This window comes from Prorops nasuta, unplaced genomic scaffold, assembly GCF_024137725.1.
Source record: "Prorops nasuta isolate Cenicafe-Biocafe unplaced genomic scaffold, Cenicafe_Pnas_1.2 PNAS00010, whole genome shotgun sequence".
In the NCBI taxonomy this organism is placed as follows: domain Eukaryota; kingdom Metazoa; phylum Arthropoda; class Insecta; order Hymenoptera; family Bethylidae; genus Prorops; species Prorops nasuta.
Window position 1 is genome coordinate 4,257,572 of NW_027116807.1, and position 18,569 is coordinate 4,276,140.

An 18,569-nucleotide genomic window follows, 5' to 3' on the forward strand; every position below is an offset into this window, starting at 1 on the left:
TTTCCCAACCAGTGAGTTAGCATGGCATGGTTAATCTGTTAACCAAAGCTATTTTATAATAATTATGTTCTTTAAAAATAAATGCTAGAGTTTTGATAAATTCAAAATAAATTCTCTTTAACGTGAGAATGTTTTAAGCGCTTATTTTGTCTTTGAACATATTGGTTTGTCATTGATTGTAGTGAAAACTTTTTAAATTTCAAATGATCAATATTTTAATGTTATTATTGTTAATATATTATAAAAAATTATACAAAACTAGAAAAGGTTGATAAAGATAATTTAAAATCAATTTCCCTAACAGCGCTCAAATACTTTATAGAGGTCTGGTAAGCTAGCTATTTGTAATACTGTTGAATCTTGAGCAAAATGACTTGGTGGCAAAAGACTTTCTTTAATTGCAGGGTACAACACATATTCTGTTACGTATTTCCAGTCGCGATTGTTATGAATTAAATTCATTTCACTGTAATATTTAGCAGTTTCTCGGCAAATATTTTGAAAACATAGTTGTTCGGTTGTCCAATCAACTTCAGTGGCTAATCGTAACAAGTACAATGGTAATCCACCTTCATAAGGAAAGTATTGATCTAAAATTAATAAAATGATTATGTTATTTATGATAACAATTTTAAGATACATTGATAAAATTTAGTCACAGATTTTCATATACCTAACAACATTGGTAGAGATTTTAAATTTCCTCTCTTATCTAAAACAATAGCAAAGTATTCCTTCATCATATCAGCTTTCTCAAGAAGTAATTCCTTTGCTCTTGTGGCTAAATCACTCTTGTCTCCATCATCTGGTGTCCAACCTGCTTCTTCAGTATTCAATGCTAGCATAGCCATATCGTACAAAGGCAGTGACTCCTATACAAAGAACATTTGACTTTTCACAAAGTATAACGTTTCAGATTGCCCATGAACTATGATGTCAAATATCTCAAACATTAAGTATTTTGAAAAAAAAAAGAAAGAATCATATGAAAATATATATAATACTTTTAATTATTTACCAAATGGTATTTTTGATAAATCATTAATGGGGTGTTAATGGGTAATTAACGTTATTTTGAATATTTTAAATTAAACGCGCTATGATTTTCATTGCATATTTTAATAGTTGATTTCAAGAAGTCTTCAAAACACTGTATGAATGTGTTTTCATTTAGCCCAAACGTTATTCGAGATCTTGAATTTGAAAACTTTGTTGTGAGGGAAGTCGCGCATATTACTCCAGGAAGCAGACACCTATAGACACATTTAATAATGTACATCTTATTAATGCTTGGATTTAGTGAAAAATTCATACAATATTTTAAAAAGCCCTTAGAATCTATTATAAAAATTTTTATTAAAATAAATGTTATTCCATTTAAAAAGCTCAAGGACGCCTTTATATGCTCTTTAATACATCATTCGATCATAAGTCAAGGTAGGCGCTTAAAAATTTTATAAAGTCGTTCATAATGAATTCTTTTTTAAAATCCTTATTTTTCGAGATATTTGACTAATTCGGGCGACCTGAAATACTGTATAATTTTATATTAAAACTTAGTGTTTAAGTTACCGAAAATTTTATAACACCAAAATTTGCAAAATCATATAACATGATTTCATAGAAAAGCTCCTCTCTGTAAAGAATCAGATATATATTTCTATGTGAAAGTTAATCTTTACATACAAAAAATATTCAGAAGAATCTTACGCTAGAGTTTGTGTATTACAAATATATAAATTAACTCCACTCTGGATTAATGCAGATCGTTTATCAATGCATCCAATAAATATTAAATTTGATAAAATTTCTTTTACGCCTTCATGATAACTATCCTCTATTTCTTTACGCAATTTTAAGACACTTGTTAATTTTATCTCTCTTCTAAAATTATTTATTGAATATGACTTGAATTCTGTGGTGATTTTATCTTCATTGATTTTGTTAGGATCTACATCAATTGTTTTAGTTGGTGATACCTGTGACCCATCAGTTTTAAAACTACAATTATTTTCTTCCAATTCAATATCACTATTATTTTTAGCATAAAATATTTTGTCCATTCTGTCGTCTTTTGTATAAGCAGTGTCATTATCCATTGTATTTTTCTCTATACCTGAACAATTAGGATTTAAAATAATGGATGATGATGAAGTTTTGTCACAACGATTACTGCAGCTGGTTTCATATGGTTCATCTACATTTTTAGATTTTTCAGGAGTGGCTACTTGCATGACATTTATGTTTATCAACTTTTCTATCTCAGATTCATCCTTGTTTTCTATTTTATTGTGAAGAGTAGAATTAAACATATCTTTACTGATACAATTAGAATCATTGTCTTCCTCATTCTGTTTAGAAGTATTACTGACAGTAAAATTAAATTTATCAAGCTTTTGGTCGGATGAATTTGCTCTAACAATTTCAGTCTGATAAATTTTCTTAGTTTTATCTACACTTTTCCTATCATATTCAGGTAAAACTTCTTTTAAAATGTCTTTAGTAATGTCAACTTTAGGAAGTCTTGCTTGCAAGTAAAATGTCTTTGATGCACTATTTCCTGACAGCTTTTCATCCAAGGCATATTTGATTCTTTCAATGATAGAATCTTCATGTAAAAATCTCACCTCATGTTTTGTGGGATGGACATTAACATCAATATTGCCTGGGTCAATATCAAGAGATAAATAGCACCAAGGATACATTCTTTTAGGTAAATATATTGAATACAATTCCTCCAACATTTTTTTAATGGCTAAAAGAATTTAATTTCATAAACAATACTCTTAAATCGGATTAAAAAAAAATTACTGAACTTACCATTAGATTCAACCAAGCGATTATTAATGAATAAAACTGAGACCATTCTTTTGGCAGTATAATTAGCATTTGTAATCAGTGCATGCATTTTAAATTTATAATTTTTATCTTCCAGCTCAACTTCCAATAGCTCCCTAGCAATGGGATTACCATAAATTATTCTTATATTATTTAATTTAGTTGAATTATGTAATGTTCTGACCTATTTTTGAAATGAATATTTTATTTTTGTATTTTATTATAATATCTAAAGACTAGATCAATAAAAATTACTTCTTACCTGTGGTGCTGTTACACCATGTTTTTTTAATGTGAAACCAACTGCTGGGTAATGTACTGCATATCTAGTTACTACTTCCATTATCTTTGAGAATTCCTCTGTGAAACTTGATAATGCTTTTCTTCGTGTTGCTACATTATAAAATAAATTTTCTATTGTTATGGTAGTACCTTGATTTCCAGCACAAGGCTTGGGTAAAGACTTTAATTTACTATCAATATAGGCTGCTCTATTAGATAAAAATAGTGATTATTTCAGATTAAACCTAGGACTTAAAAGAGAGACTCAATTGAAAATTTTGAACTTACTTATAAGCACATTTTTCATCAGCAGTTTTAGTTGTAATAGTTAAAAGGGCAACATGACTTATACTAGCAAGAGCTTCTCCACGGAATCCAAATGTATTAATTGACTTTAGATCCTCAAAGTTTTGTAATTTACTTGTTGTAAATCTTTCACAAACAATTTCCATGTCTTCTTTTCGTATGCCTGTACCATTATCTTGAATCTGAGGTTTGTGCACAAATCATGCTTAAAGATGAAAATTTAATAAAATTATTTAACCAACACTAACCTGTAATAATTTAAGCCCACCATCTTGAATAGTAATTTGTATATTTGTAGATTTGGCGTCAAGACTAAAAATTAAATTGATAAAAAGTCAAACAGGAGGTAAACGGATTATATTTAAATGGAATAAACCAGTTAATCTAACCTATTTTCAATTAGCTCTTTTAATGCATTTGCTGGTCTTTGAATCACTTCGCCAGCCGCTATCCTATTCACCACTACTTCATCTAATTTTTTTATTTTTGGAGGTACGTTCATGTTAATTAACGTTGCTCATTCAAGAGTTCTACAAAACTTTTGTTAAAAATTTGGAATGTTTATTTTCTCAGGAGAGGAACATCATGTCCATGAAGTATAAGGTAGTATTGAGTGCGTTTGTGACTTTGTGCGTTCAGTGTCGAAACAAAACTGAATGAAGAAATGAGGATGGTGATACATACTTTACTGGCTTTAAATAATCAATGCTTTTCCAATTCAACTATATCGAGTATTATTCGGAATGTTCAATTTCATACGACAATAAAATTGAAACTAAAAAATTTTCAGCATTTTATTGGAATGAAGTAATACAATATAATCTCTAATACCATTTATGATAGGTATAGTAATAGGCGTTTTGTGACAAATATGCTATTGCCTTCTTATGATTAAAAATTTTGTAACATAATAGCAGTTATAAGTATCAAAACCTTATACCTTAAGTTAAAATTATCAGCTTTATTAAAAGAGAATGAAATATAATATTTTTTATAATATTAATTTTTCTATGGTAATATCAATACGGGATTTCACGGAAATTAAACTATTTTTGAAATTTTCCTACTACTCATTATAGATACTGACTGATCAATTAGCTGAAAAAAAAAAACATTTAAAGTTACTATTATACGAAAACTTTTCTTAACCAAAGTACAATATAAATTGTGATTACATTAGTATGAGATGGGCATGTTTGTGAAAATATTTCTCCTATTATGCAGCTGACTTATTGCTGTATCTTTTTTTGCTATATCCACTCAATCATTAAGTCATAATATTTAATATTATATTTCAGGTGTGTGTGTGTGTAAACATATACTGCAACAAATTCTACTGGTAAAATTACTTAGATTCTAAATTTATTTAACTTTACATAAATAATTCATTTATTAATCAATTGCTAATCCATCAGTTGTTTCTTAATTGATTATTCTTGTACAATTTAAAGAAATGGGTTATTATTATATGAATATTTCCACAGCTTTTTGAATTCAATATTATTTAAATCTATTTTTGTCAAAGCTATCATATAAACAATATTTTCAATTTGTCTTTCCCTACTGTTAGAGGGAAACCTTGAAGAAAATGGTTGTTTTTTCTTAAAGTCATGACTATATAGATTCAATTAATTTACAATGTTGATGAAATATGCGATTATCGTGATTCAATATTAAAAAGCATTATCTTCCACTTTTTATAACAAAAGCAACTTTTTCGAGCACCTTAATCGTCTCAAGAATTTCTAGAAATATTGGATTTATCCTTCTAAAATTTTAAAATCCTTCCTGATATTTTTTAGAATCCAAGTTTGCTTGTATAATTTCTAATTGTCTCTTAGCCTCACACTGTGGAAAGTTCTGTAGATCGTAATATTGTGGCGCAATCTTTAATAACCAGTCAGCTAAAAATTAAAACTCATGTTAGTTAAGTTATTTAATAGGAAAGCGTATACCGACATCATAGAGTGGCTCACCGGAAAATTTAGTTATAAAAAAAAAAAACAATATTATTTGAAGACCGATTTTACTTTAGGCAACGACTTTCGAATCCTTAGAAAAATATCGTCTGTATAAAAGTACAAAATATTCAAACAACGTTATCTATGAAAACGAAGACATCAAGTGAAATCACTCTGTAATGTCGTTATATGTCTCCCCGTTAAGTCAAAGTTATATTTGTATCAAGTATATAGAATATAGAGGGTATCCCATTTAAATGTGAACAGTCATATCTTCTAAGCCATGCTCTCTTTCAAAAGTTTCATATGAATTAAAAATGTAATACTCAAAAGGGTCATCGCAGGATGCTACTAATTTGACCTTAAAAAATATAATTCAAGGATTACACAAGTGGCCTTTTAATTTTTATTGAATAAAATTTTTAATAAATTTTGGAATATTATTTTAGTGCATTTCAAGAGTTGTATAAAACTCAGTATAAATATATTATTCAACCGAAGCAGTTATACAATACTTCAATTAAAAATACGAGACTTCTAAATGAATAAGTACGTGTATGAATAACTATCGCGTATAAAAGTTTATCAATACAATACGGTTTTATACAATTTTAAATAAATCATATAACTCGTAAGTGCTAAAATTAAATAAATAATATATTTATACAGTATTTTCCTAAGCTCTCGGGATGATCTACAATAAAATGCAAAACATACACTTTCTTATTCCTTCCCCAATTTTGGGTTTAGGTTGTGCACCTGTTTACATACGGATATTATCAAGAGGACACTGTAGTGTCTCCACGGCAAATGCATATACATATACCGTTGAGTCACTGCCTTCTCTTTTTCTCTCATTCAGCAAGTTTAGCCGCCCCAACCCTTAAATTTTTTTTAAGTGAAAATATACAAATTGTGTAAAAATCTTTTTATTAATCATTATTGCACTGTTCAGTTCCAAATGGAACACCCTACATAGTCATAGGGTGAAAAACGCCTTATCTTAGGGCGCGTTCCATTTAAGACCCAAAAGACTCATAATACAGCAGTTTATGTGACGTGTATAACATATTTTGAGCGTTATAGGCCTTTAGAGGCGCTGTAATTGTAAAGCAAATGAGCCTTATATGAATTATAATAATGGACAAAAATCTGAAAAACTATCAATCGAAATTTGCGCTTCTAGATTATTAATTATTAAGTTGTACATGAGGCTTGTCAGCTTTACTCGTTATAACGACCCTTAGTGAAACGCGTCCTTAATCGTTCACTTCGGGATATTGATTCGTTAATATTTCAACTAAATTCACACTCTGTACCTTCTAGGCAAAATCGATACACTATATTGTAGCATAAAGATAATGATTCGATTTCTCACAATATACACTGTCAGGAATTGAGTGTATCCAGCCGACACTGAGTGGCTTCAGCTGGTAGGTAATATATGGGTATAATTAGTTGATCAGTTGAAATTGAACAATTATAAGCGTATTTTACTTAGCGGTTGAGACTACTGAGTGCTGGCTGCATCAGCTGAAAACTCTTGAATTCATCGATTTTTTAATTAACTTCATTCGTTATCCTTCGTAAATTTACCATGGCTCGAATCCATAAACGGAACTAAACTCGTACTTCAGCTTAGCAATTACTCAAGATGAAAATTGAGCTAAGCTTATATCAAAAGTTAAAGTGAGATAGTTGATCTTAAACCGTGGTAAGTTTAAATTTTGTTAGAGATTTAGGCCTACATTATAATAGAAAAGTCAATGAATCATCTCCTCGCTGTGTATGATTCAGGGCCGGGATCCATAGTCGAAACTCAAGTTTCAGTTAAAGCATAAGACTAGTAAAATCTATAATATATGCAACATATTTTACAGACTTCAATGCGAACTGTAACTCTTGTTTGGTACACTGGGGTGCAAAGCACCCCAAGCCAACTTTCCTTAATTTTAAATATCTAAATCTAAAAAAAGCGGGTCTGTGGTGCCATTTGCTAGTGGTTCGACTCTATACCGCAGACACCTAAAACGGGTACCATCCAGCCAGAGCCATTCGTGTTTCTGTGACAGCCGTTTAAAATTCAGTGGGATCCCCAGCACCCCCCAATGTTTCAAATACGTCATTTTGCAGAAGTTTATCAAGTAAGGGTTAGCTTAAATTTCGAGTGTCAATCCCGACCTAGATCCCACCCACAGGCCTTTCCAACATATATTTACAATTCTGAAGTATTTTAACCCTTTTGCGATAATAGAATATAGTATAATTTCAACTGCTATTTGTGTGTATTTTAATTGTGAAAAGATTAAGTACCTCACTTTTGATTTGAAACGAGACAATAAAATCAAAAGAGAAACTTACGTTTTATATCCGTTACTGTTCTGATATAATTCTTGGTGGTCAGCACAAATTCATTGTAAATTACCCACTCAGGCTTGTGATCTAAGCAGCTACTGGGATGTAATTGGACAATTTGATTATCCTTAATTGTCAAATACTGACCAGTTCTTTCCAAATGTGCTACCTTTAACAAAAAATAATTCCAATTAGAGTTACATAAGATGACGCTTGTTTTAAAATTATCCCACTTTTATTTACCTGCATGAAGAAACCATTTACAAGAGCTTTTCTTATATTAATGTAATAATCCTTTGAAGTAAAATCTGTAGATGTACGTCTTAACTTGAACCTTTCCATTATCCTACTTAATTGTTGCCTAACATTGTCTCCGCTTTTCAAAGAACGGTAATTAACGTAATTATCGTAACACCATTGAGGATCCTCCGAGCCTGTCAAAGAATATATTTATATGTAATTATAATAATGCAAAATATTAATAATTACTAACAATATAGTATTCAGTGATATTATACATACTTTGTTTAAAAGCGTGATAAACATTTAACAAAGTTAAATGGTCACCATCGACGTGTGCGAATCTCATTTTGGCATCATCAGCAGCTTTTTTTGATTCATTGGGTCTCACAAAACACTGTGGGACTAATACAACATCAATCATCAATATTAAACCAAATTATCTTATAAGAATGAGGAAGCTATCATGATAAATTTAAAAGGCAAAAATGTACAAATTTTCTTCTGTTCAAATATTGCTAATTAATTATAAAATTGGTATTAGGTTTGAATCATTTAAGAATACACAAGTAAACACAGCTCTCTGATATCAACTTAATATAGACTTGAGACAGATATTAGATAATTTTACATAGTGGTGATGTACTGATATCAGTTTTCAGTAACACGTGCTACATAGTAACAAACAGCAAAGTTTAATAATTTAAAAATATTTGCGTGTAATTTGTTTGAATATAATATTAAATATATTAGTATATTTTCTACCAACTATATTATAATGAGCATTTAAGAGCTTCAGGCCTTGTGTTTACTAGCCCATACAATATCATTAAAGAAAGAATATAGGCTGCACTATTACTAATGACATCTATACATATATTTCATAAACACTAAACGAGAAACAAAAGTAGGCTGAGAAGACGATACCCGAATCTTTAAGATTCTTGAGATGTATAGATGTAGATATTATTAGAAAGATGTTATAATACATATAGTAGTTAACATTAAAATCTAGTTTTGTCACGCAAAAAATTTAGTGAACTACTCTTAAAATCTATAATGATAAAAGATATACCCAAGAAGAAAGTTAAATAATTCGTTATGGAATAATGTATAATTTTTCTAAAAACCATGTTTTCAATTTATAAGTGCTTTTTACTTTGTATTAGAGAATTAACCTTATTAAATTGGACATTCTTGTGTAAAAATTTTACCTGAAAGCATTGCAGTTATGCTCAAAATTTCATTACTGCAATTATGATTACAGGATGCAATAAGCATTTTGGCCAACTGAGGATCCAATGGAAATTCTGCCATCACAGCTCCAAGATCTGTTAAATTTCCATCATCATCGAGTGCAGCTAAATAATTTAAAAGCTCAAGAGCTCTCATGAGAGTTTCTGGTGCAGGAGGATCCATAAAATCGAAATGAACCTATGAAGGAAGACACACACAAATATTTAATCTTAAATTAAGCTCTGACCAAAAATATTATTTACGTTTTAAGCAAAGGACATAATGTGTACTGTAAACAGCAAAAAAGTGATATTCTTTCACACCCTATACTTTTAAGTACAATGTTTCATACCAAATCATCGATTCCGAGTTTTTTTAGTTGAAGTACTACGCTACCAAGATTAGAGCGTAAAATCTCTGGATACGTATTTTCTTGCATTTCATTTTTATATGCTTTTTCTGTGTAGAGCCTAAAGCATTTACCAGGACGTGTGCGACCAGCTCTCCCTGCACGTTGTTGTGCAGATGCTTTACTAATTGGAGACACAAGAAGTGATTCTACTCTTATACGTGGATTATAGACCTACAGAACATAGAAAGAGAAAAAAATATATCATTAAAATAAACAAATTTTTATTGAAGCATTTCTATAGACAAGTTTTGTGGCTTAGCCTCACCTTCTGTTTAGCGAAACCAGGGTCAATTACAAATACTACTCCATCTATAGTCAAAGATGTTTCTGCAATGTTTGTAGAAACTACAACCTTTCTTCCTATTGCTCCAGTTGCTTTAGTTGGCGGTGCAGGATCAAAAATTCTTTGTTGAAGATTTGGGGGCAGTGTAGAATATAAAGGGATGCATTTAAGTTCTCCTACTTCTGGTCCTAAGTTATCCATTTCTCTCTTAATCCTCTTACATGCCTCTTCAATTTCCTCTTGACCAGTCAGGAAAAGCAATAAATCCCCCGGCACTTCTTCGCACATATGTATCTGAATCACTGTTCTAATAGCAGCTTCTAAATAATCCCTCTCTGGTTCTTGCGTATAAAAAATTTCAACAGGATGAGTTCTGCCAGGTACATTCATAAGGGGGGCATTGTCGAAATATTGTTGAAACTTTCCTGCATCTAACGTAGCACTCATGATCACAAGTTTTAAATCTTGCCTTTGCTTGATCACTTCTTTCAAAACACCCATAAGAAGATCAGTAGCCAATGTCCTTTCGTGAGCTTCATCCAGTAATATAACTTGGTATGCTTCAAGCATTGGGTCTGACATACCTTCCCGAAGTAACATACCATCCGTCATATATTTTAACAATGTTTTTGGTGAACTACAGTCTTCAAAACGAATGCTATATCCTACTTCCTGACCTGTTAAGAATAATAAAACAAATAATCAGTGAAATTGTATCTCTACAGCAACATTAAAAATAAATTAGTTTAAACATAATAAAATCAACTTAACTTACCTAATTGGACATCCATCTCTTCAGACACTCTTTGTGCTACAGACATAGCTGCTACTCTTCTAGGTTGGGTGCATGCTACAGCTTTTTCTCCCATACTTCTAGAATACTCGACACACCATTGTGGAATTTGTGTTGTTTTACCAGAACCAGTTTCTCCCACAAGTACTATACATTGATGCTCAGCCAATAATCTCATAAAGTCAGTACGATATTCAAAAACTGGCAGTGTTATTCTCTTTTTGTAGAATTCATGATATCTAGGTGTATAAGGAAATCCAGTATATGGATTTACTTGTGACTTTGTAGGAGCAGCAACAGTTACTGGGGCATTGCTTGCTGCCGAACCATCCCTGGAATAAAATAAAAAAAAAGGTATTATTATTGTTTAAAATATCATACAATAATTTTTCTTCTATCCGCATGTTAAAACACTGTAGTGACAAATATAACAATAACCAGATTTGCTTCAACACAAATCGATCTAAAACCACTTTGTGGTACTAAAGTATTAATAATTGAAAATACTCGTTGGCATAAGCCGATTTTTGACATTCTATAGAAATAAAGTAATCTAAAATAGTCTGTTTTGATGACTACAATTCCCTTAAATTCAGTTACTTTAGAAACATAATTCTCATCGTGCATCATCACGAGGTAATAGACAGAAAATATCGTTAGAGTGCACATGGCAGTATGTATATAAGCAATTGATATCTTAGCTTTCTGTTAAAAATCCAATTATTTGAAAGATTCGCTTACGCTTTTCGTTTGACGTACGGATCAGCCACTTCAATCCTACGCTTCGACATTTTGTCTTTTGCTTCTCCCTCCGGAATAGTCCGCAGGTAAAACTAAAATTTATCTACCGAATCGCGCGAGAGAGAGAGAGGCGTCACAAATCGTCACAAATGACGGCGGCAAAATCTATAGACAGGCAAATTGGTAAACCTTAACTAGTAAGTGCTGGTAAGCAAAACACAAAAAAGTGTAATATAATTTTTTATGGTGGTGAACGTGTGTGGTTTGAATCATCATAAGTGTCGCAAGATGGTGCTGCTGCGCTACTGCCTTGGACTAGTTACTTTCCTTAAAGACCTCTCACTCAATCACTATTGCCAACCATTGAAAGAGCAGTGAAACTGTGAAACTCCAGAAATTTAACGTCATTTCAACCATACGCAAAAAGTTGACAGAGTTACTCTTCTTCTTCTTTGCTGAGTTCGTGGGATTCCACTATTATATGTGGTTTCCCAGTAATATTAAAGATTTAGTTGTTTTATTAAATACATTTAGAACACTTGTCACTCGACCTACTTTTGGTATATTGCTTTTCATTTTCCATATAGGTCCACACTGTAAAAAAAGTGCAGAAAGTATGCATATACATCTAATCCGAACAAACTTATTATGTGCCGTCGTTGGGTTGAGTTGTTGAGGAAGATTTTTGGCGATTGCGCGTACTACAGAGGCTACAGAGCATGTTCACGGTCGTGCGAAAGTCCACATGAGCCTGTTGCCAGTTATTGATCTGGCACGATTAAACAACACTGCATTGCTGTCACCTACGAAAACAATTTTCACAGCGCAGCATTGGAGAAACAATTGTTAAGTGTTTTATAGACAGTTTCGGATAAAACTGCGCTTGCTCTATTAACATTTGGAGTGTTTTAGGTTGACGTCATCAATATTCTGTCAAAATGTAGTGTTCCTCGTTATCATGTTATTATAGTTGGGTGACACTTGGCCGTTTATTTGCCAGAATGTCATCTACAGTTATTCATGAATGAAAGTGAAAAGAAGAGGGATTCTGTTGGGTTTTGTCGATTTTATCGGGAGGAGACAGAGGGGAAGAGAGAAAGAGAAAGAGGGAGAGAGAGAAAGAAAGTGTGAGAGAGAGAGAGGGGGGGGGGGGGAGACAGATAGAAAGTCGTACGTTCGTCTCGTACTACAACATCACATGAGATCATTCGTGTATATTTCTCCGATACCACTATGAAGAAGTTCACGTTTAAGGGTGTACTTGACGGATTTCGTTCGTCGGTCACTCAACCAGTTAAGCCTGACCAAGAAATTATCGAAAATTTAAGACCAGAACACTTTCAAGTGAAAAAGGTAAGCGCGTCTATACTATTACTTTTTTTACTTATTAAAATTTGTCATGATCGGAACAATCAGGATACTCTGGAATAAGTTAGTTTTATCGTAAAAATGATTTATCCCATTTATACACGAAGCCTTTACATTTTCTTCTATAATTCGATCACACGTTTCCTCGTACATATGGTAACATCTTCAAAAAAATATATTTCATTGGTTTTTTAATCCTGTGGTATCAATATTTTACGTGCTGTCTGTTGTTGCGAAAACGGATAAGCTGTAACGTTTGATTATATCAAGTTGTACAATCTTTCTGCATTTCAATAAAAAAAAAAACTATTAACAACCTATTTAATATTATAATGTTGGTTATGCGAGAGAAAAAAATGGTACTGTCATAATTGATCACTGCTATTTTCAAGCTGTGAAACGAATCCTCGTATCACGTTAAAATTCTTAATTTCTTGGTATACATAATGTAGTAGCAGTGAGATATGTTTTAAATTTGAAAAAAAGAAAAACAATTTTTGTTATATATTTGAATTATTAATTACGAAATTTTCTAAACGAGCTGTACTATAATATAATAAATGTTCTTTCACTATTACCATTGACATTTAATTCAATTTTATTATCAATATTTTTGAGACCTTGTTATTTATATTTGTAAAAATTCAAATTATTTTTCAATTTAAATTACGAGTTATCATTTTATTCACTGAATCAATGAAAAGTATATAGGCAAATAATAAACTATTGCATCGGATCGGTGCTCCCAAAATCGACCTATATGCAGTGTAAAACACATTCACGTACCATTTAAATACGCGTTTGTGATTCGTGTATGTGTAGGGGAATATATAGCCCCTCCCCCTCTTATTAAATTTCTTGACTGCAAAAGTATCACAGTTCGGACATCATTGCAATGGACACCAATAGACTTACTACTAATAAAAAATTCAATATCTTATTAATCTACTGTTATAAAATGTTTTGAGTCTTGTTATAAATTTGAGTCGTAAAAAGCTTTTGATTAAAGTTTGGAATTAAACAACAACTGGCCAGTGTAACGTAGGATATACGTGCATATACATCCTAGAATGAATTACATCCAATATAATCAAGAATATTTTGTATGTGATCTTTTATAATTTTATTATCCTTTTAAAATACTAAGAAAAGTATTAGATGTTGATTAATATATAGATGAAAAATTAGTATTATCCATTTTTATAAACGCCTGCTTCTATGAATAAATACGCGGATAATTAATATTTTCTTTATCTACTATACTACAATTATACATATGATTAACAAAGTAATTACAAAAACACATCGAAGTATACTATTTTCATAATATTTAAGCTTCACATTTTTCGAATTGAGTGGCATCTTCGGTAATGCATACTTGAAGCACATATTTTTCGAACTTCGTATATAAGTATTTTACTTTGAGTGACAGGAAATGATAAATATTACAAGCTATTATACATTATGTATCGATGTACAACCGGCTAATGTAAAACATTTGTTTTCCTACGTACAGATTTCATAGACTCGACGATACGATTTGCACCATGCTTAAAACATGGTTTGGCTTTGATTGAAGTGTGCCGAAATTTCTTATAATCCAGTAGTGGTCATAGAACGGCAAGATAGGATACGCTTGTAACTTTGGTATCGTGTGTCGTATTTTAACCTACTTCTCAAACGGCTCAAATGGAACGAGGGCAGTTTTCATGACCAAGGAGTGCTGCACCAAAATCGATTGTGACGTATCTGTCGAAACACCGAATGAAGTTTAAAGCCTGCTCTTGCAGTCGAATTTCTCCCATTGTCCCGATAGACTCTTGTGAGCGCCTCTCGATCGACTCTGCCTTAATACGTATCGAGTTCGGAGAGATATATATATATATATATAAACCTGTTAATTGTATCGAGAATACTGTAATTGCTATTTGCGCGAAATTCACGACATTCAACATTTGCCATTGAGACTAAACATTCTTAAACAATTGCCGCATATCATCCAGTAGTGTCGAATAGTAAAAGCCAACGTCATATATATATATATATATATCTAGTTTACACACACGTGCTTCTTCGTAAAATTAAATTCAATGAAGCAACTGCATAGCAGAGATTTTCCGTGTGATCATTTTTCTAATGTCTCCCAGAGCTAGCTGATTCTTTCGAAACTAATTGCTTAAAATATTTATACATTATTAATTGAAACTGAGGAACAAAGGATGAAAATATATGAATATAAAGCTAGCCCGCATATTTAAAACAAAAGGAGCTTTCTAAGAAAAGCTGGGACATTATAGAGGAGTGGCGGGGCAGCCGGTAATAATTATACGATCATTTCTGCTTGAAAGATTGCATACATATAGATGGTGACAGATGTACACTGAAAACAAAACTGAAAAATACCCAGTATGAATTATATTTGAACAATGGCTTGTGTGGCTCTATTATAATTTATAGGTAGAGTACTTATTTATCGTCTGGTGCACGAGACCTAATTTTAACACGATGACACAATGCATTTAATCGAAGCATAGCTTCGATAAGCTTCGATGGTTTATAATTAGCAGATATATTTGGTTCAGAGCTGATATTGTTATTTTTTTTTCTCTCAATCAGAGAGGAACGAAAGAGTAAGAAATAATATATTATTCCTGGGGACCGACTCTTATTGGAATAAAAATAAATTAAATATGACTGATTTACCCCCCCCCCCCTCTCACCTATCAACAATTGCATACGTATATAATACGCTATAGGGAAGAAAGAAACAAATAGGCTCATAGAATTATTGATGGGTAACGACTAGTTGCATATGTATACACAAACAAAGGTTACACGGCGAACAATGAAAGTAATGGGTTTATGTTAAAGTTGGCAGAGTCTATATTTACGTTGACGATATTGGTGTGAAACAAACAGGTTTTTTGTTGCAGACTTTCAGACACGGCTTTCCACATCAGCCAACTGCCTTAGCGTTCGACCCAGTTCAAAGGCTCCTCGCCATTGGCACCAAGTCAGGATCGCTCAGGATGTATCCTTCGATATTATATATATATATATATATATATATATATATATATACGTATATGTATATATTGCTGCTTCCTCTTTTACCCTCTCCCTCCTACCTCTCTTCCATTTAGCCATCGCTTTAACAATTGCTATTGCTGAACCGACGCGAGTTTAATTTCCCTTTTAACAATGACGCTCTCTTATCACCGGGACTGCCTTTTTTCACTACTTTTCACTACTTTTCTCTCTCTTTCTCTCTTTTTCGCTTTTATTGCAACAAACGGGAAGCAACTCTGTCGTTTCAAATTAGGCTCGAGTTAATTCATTCGAGTCCCTTGATGTTTTAATACTTTTTGTTCCTATTTACATATAGAGGAGCCATTGGATGAACAGTCTATATAAACTATACCGTAAAGGGTGTTTATTTCGGCCAAGAGAGTAGACGGAAAGCTTCAGTTTTATCTCCGTAATTATAAGAGATAGAGATAGCAATTTTTTGCAAAGCATCTTTCTAAAAGTCTCTTTCATTTAGATGGAAAATGATATAAGGGGGAAAAGTGGAAATCCCTTATAGCCGGGGAGATAAATGAATTTTTATGGCCAAACTCTGGGGTCGATCCAAGTAAACACTCTATATGGAGTTGGTATACAGCAATGTACTTTCGATGCATGTCAGTCGGATGTGTTTTCTCGCGTGGACGCTTCCATTGACCCGTCGTGTGTAGTGGCTGCTTCTTGCGCACTTGGATAAACAGATCAAACGACAGAATGCAGAACCAACCGTAGATATATACCGAGTCTTCCTGCACTATTCTCCATCGTTGTTATTATTTTCAATCGATCTTTCATTTTCCTTAAGCAAATTTAATGGAAAAACAGTCTAGGCAGACCGGGGGTAGATGCACACGTGAAACATGAAAGCTGCGCTGCTGTATTGCAGCTGCAGTTCTTAATCAATGAGGGTGCACTGGTTTCCGCTACGGCGGACGATACTCTCCATTTATGGAACTTTCGGCAAAAAGTACCCCAAGTGGTGCAGAGCCTCAAGTTTCAAAGGGAAAGGTCAGTTTTTTCCTCTTTACTTTTTATTCGATATATCAACAGCCACACTTTGACTCGCATGAATATTACTCGTCTAATATTTGCAAATTCTTCTTGCAGGATCACGTGCATTCATTTACCGCTGCAAAGTAAATGGCTGTACGTCGGCACGGAGCGTGGAAATATTCATGTGTTGCACATCGAGACTTTTGTCTTATCAGGATATGTAATAAACTGGAACAAGACCATTGAAGTGTAAGTATCGCAGGAACCAATTCATTACTTTGACTCGATTTCATGAATCTTTTATCGAAGTCGCGAAATAGCAAGACAATAATCGTTAAAGCTTAGAGCGTGATATCTTTTTTGTACGTGGTTGAGAGATAGCCAAGTTTAAGTTTAAACCGCCATGGCTTTGAGATGAATTATAGTGGAGTGAAAAATTAAAAAAAAAAAAGGAGAGAAAAGCATTTCAAGGGTAATCCTCTACTTTAAAGCCGTTTTAGTTTCATCCGCCGGGCGCACACCCCCGCATTGCTCCACTTCCATAAGCAAAGGCATATTTTGCAGTCGGAAAAGCGGAAAGGGTTTAAGCTTTCAACGATGTCCGGTGTTTAATTCTTCTTTTTTTTATTCGCTCAAAACCACTGATTGCATCGTATAACGATAGACTACTCTCATATCCCAGTTTTTTTCAGCATAATAGTTTGCGTGGAGGAACGAATGACTAGTATTGCTTTGTAAAGAATTTTAATGAATTTCTTTGCAGCATATTTTTGGCAAGAAAAAAAGTGTAGCCCTGTCTTATATTGCTATATAAAGTGTTTGCTGATACTCAACTTTCCAAGCTAATTTGTTTTCTTTTTTTTTTCTTTTGTGATAATTACCCACATTCCAAGGTACTTACGTAAAACTACCGTAATGCGCTAGAATGAAATAGATTGTGTTGTACATAATTGTTATAAGAGAGAAATTATCTTTGAAAAGCATATACGCGCGGTGATTACTCATAAAAAAAAAAACAGCTAGCAATCAGTGTTTCTCCTTTTACTGGTTATGTTAACCAAGTAATAATCGTGGATTCGTTACCGTCAGCTTATCTCTTCATTAAATGTACGATACTACGAGGAAGTTGTGATTGCAGTTTATATTGCTATGATTTGTAGCGGAAAACCTATGGAAGAGTCTGTAGCGTAAATCATCATGGCTTAGAATAATTGAGTTAAACTGGTTTTGGACTTATTAGAGATTTCCAGGATTAGATGTGTTGTTTTTAACTAGACGAGAGCCATTAGTTGCCTAATTATTTTGATTTGTCGGTCTATTACTTTTATAGCCTTTCCAGAGCCGAGTCACTGATATCACTCTGTATTATTGAATTAAAATTGGAAAATTTCACGTACGGATATTTAAGACTTGGTTCTGGCGAGATGCAGACTAAATAATGTATTGTGTATATAGTATACGTATATATGCCAAATCGATAATGAAATATTAGCCATACGAAGCTTAATTAAAAATGTTCTCGTGATATTTCCAGAACTAGGTAATGATTAATTTGTTAAACGTGTATATATACACAAATGTATATATATATTTTTCAGATCTAGAAAGACCCATCCTGGTGCAGTAGTACACTTGAGTGATAATCCTTTAGATTTGAGCAAGGTACGGGTGTTTTTGAGTATGTTTCTTCGTCAT

The 18,569-nt window shown here is 32.5% G+C and overlaps 3 protein-coding genes and 1 long non-coding RNA gene across 12 annotated transcripts in view; 2 read left to right on the forward strand and 2 right to left on the reverse strand.

Annotated features, from left to right (window-relative positions):
- Positions 1-89: 89 nt before the first annotated feature.
- Mlh1 (DNA mismatch repair ATPase Mlh1) lies at positions 90-4,077 on the reverse strand. Of its 3 annotated transcripts, none has more exons than XM_066732911.1 (9): positions 3,816-4,077; positions 3,675-3,738; positions 3,409-3,608; positions 3,101-3,329; positions 2,821-3,022; positions 1,711-2,755; positions 1,573-1,636; positions 674-872; positions 90-590 (listed from the first exon to the last, which is right to left on the reverse strand). In XM_066732911.1, exons 1-9 carry the CDS (start codon positions 3,926-3,928, stop codon positions 298-300), a joined length of 2,409 nt encoding a protein of 802 aa, XP_066589008.1. In that variant the 5' UTR covers positions 3,929-4,077; the 3' UTR covers positions 90-297. The 3 variants fall into 3 exon arrangements, with proteins under 3 accessions (XP_066589008.1, XP_066589009.1, XP_066589010.1); XM_066732912.1 differs by having other exon boundaries at positions 3,409-3,589; positions 3,816-3,832; XM_066732913.1 differs by lacking the exon at positions 90-590 and having other exon boundaries at positions 861-1,253; positions 3,816-4,006.
- On the forward strand, positions 3,489-4,125 carry LOC136776960 (uncharacterized). The gene is made up of 3 exons (XR_010823196.1): positions 3,489-3,613; positions 3,725-3,918; positions 4,000-4,125. It is a non-coding gene; the product is annotated as an uncharacterized lncRNA (long non-coding RNA).
- Positions 4,126-4,770: 645 nt separating this feature from the next.
- On the reverse strand, positions 4,771-12,130 carry Dhx15 (DEAH-box helicase 15). Its single transcript, XM_066732915.1, has 10 exons — positions 12,003-12,130; positions 11,448-11,612; positions 10,689-11,038; positions 9,896-10,590; positions 9,571-9,801; positions 9,197-9,416; positions 8,265-8,387; positions 7,986-8,176; positions 7,749-7,911; positions 4,771-5,330 (listed from the first exon to the last, which is right to left on the reverse strand). Exons 2-10 carry the CDS (start codon positions 11,495-11,497, stop codon positions 5,203-5,205), a joined length of 2,151 nt encoding a protein of 716 aa, XP_066589012.1. The 5' UTR covers positions 11,498-11,612; positions 12,003-12,130; the 3' UTR covers positions 4,771-5,202.
- A 524-nt stretch (positions 12,131-12,654) lies between these two features.
- Tomosyn (syntaxin-binding protein tomosyn) overlaps positions 12,655-18,569 on the forward strand; it is a 30,777-nt gene continuing 24,862 nt past the window's right edge. For 6 of the 7 annotated variants that reach the window (XM_066732904.1, XM_066732905.1, XM_066732908.1 and 3 more), the window contains exons 1-5: positions 12,655-12,800; positions 15,749-15,846; positions 16,707-16,889; positions 16,989-17,123; positions 18,473-18,536. In XM_066732904.1, the coding sequence (XP_066589001.1) occupies positions 12,681-12,800; positions 15,749-15,846; positions 16,707-16,889; positions 16,989-17,123; positions 18,473-18,536 (600 nt within the window). In that variant the 5' untranslated portion in view covers positions 12,655-12,680. Of the gene's footprint in view, positions 12,801-15,748; positions 15,847-16,706; positions 16,890-16,988; positions 17,124-18,472; positions 18,537-18,569 lie in introns of those variants that run through there. The other variant, XM_066732909.1, reaches the window with a different exon arrangement.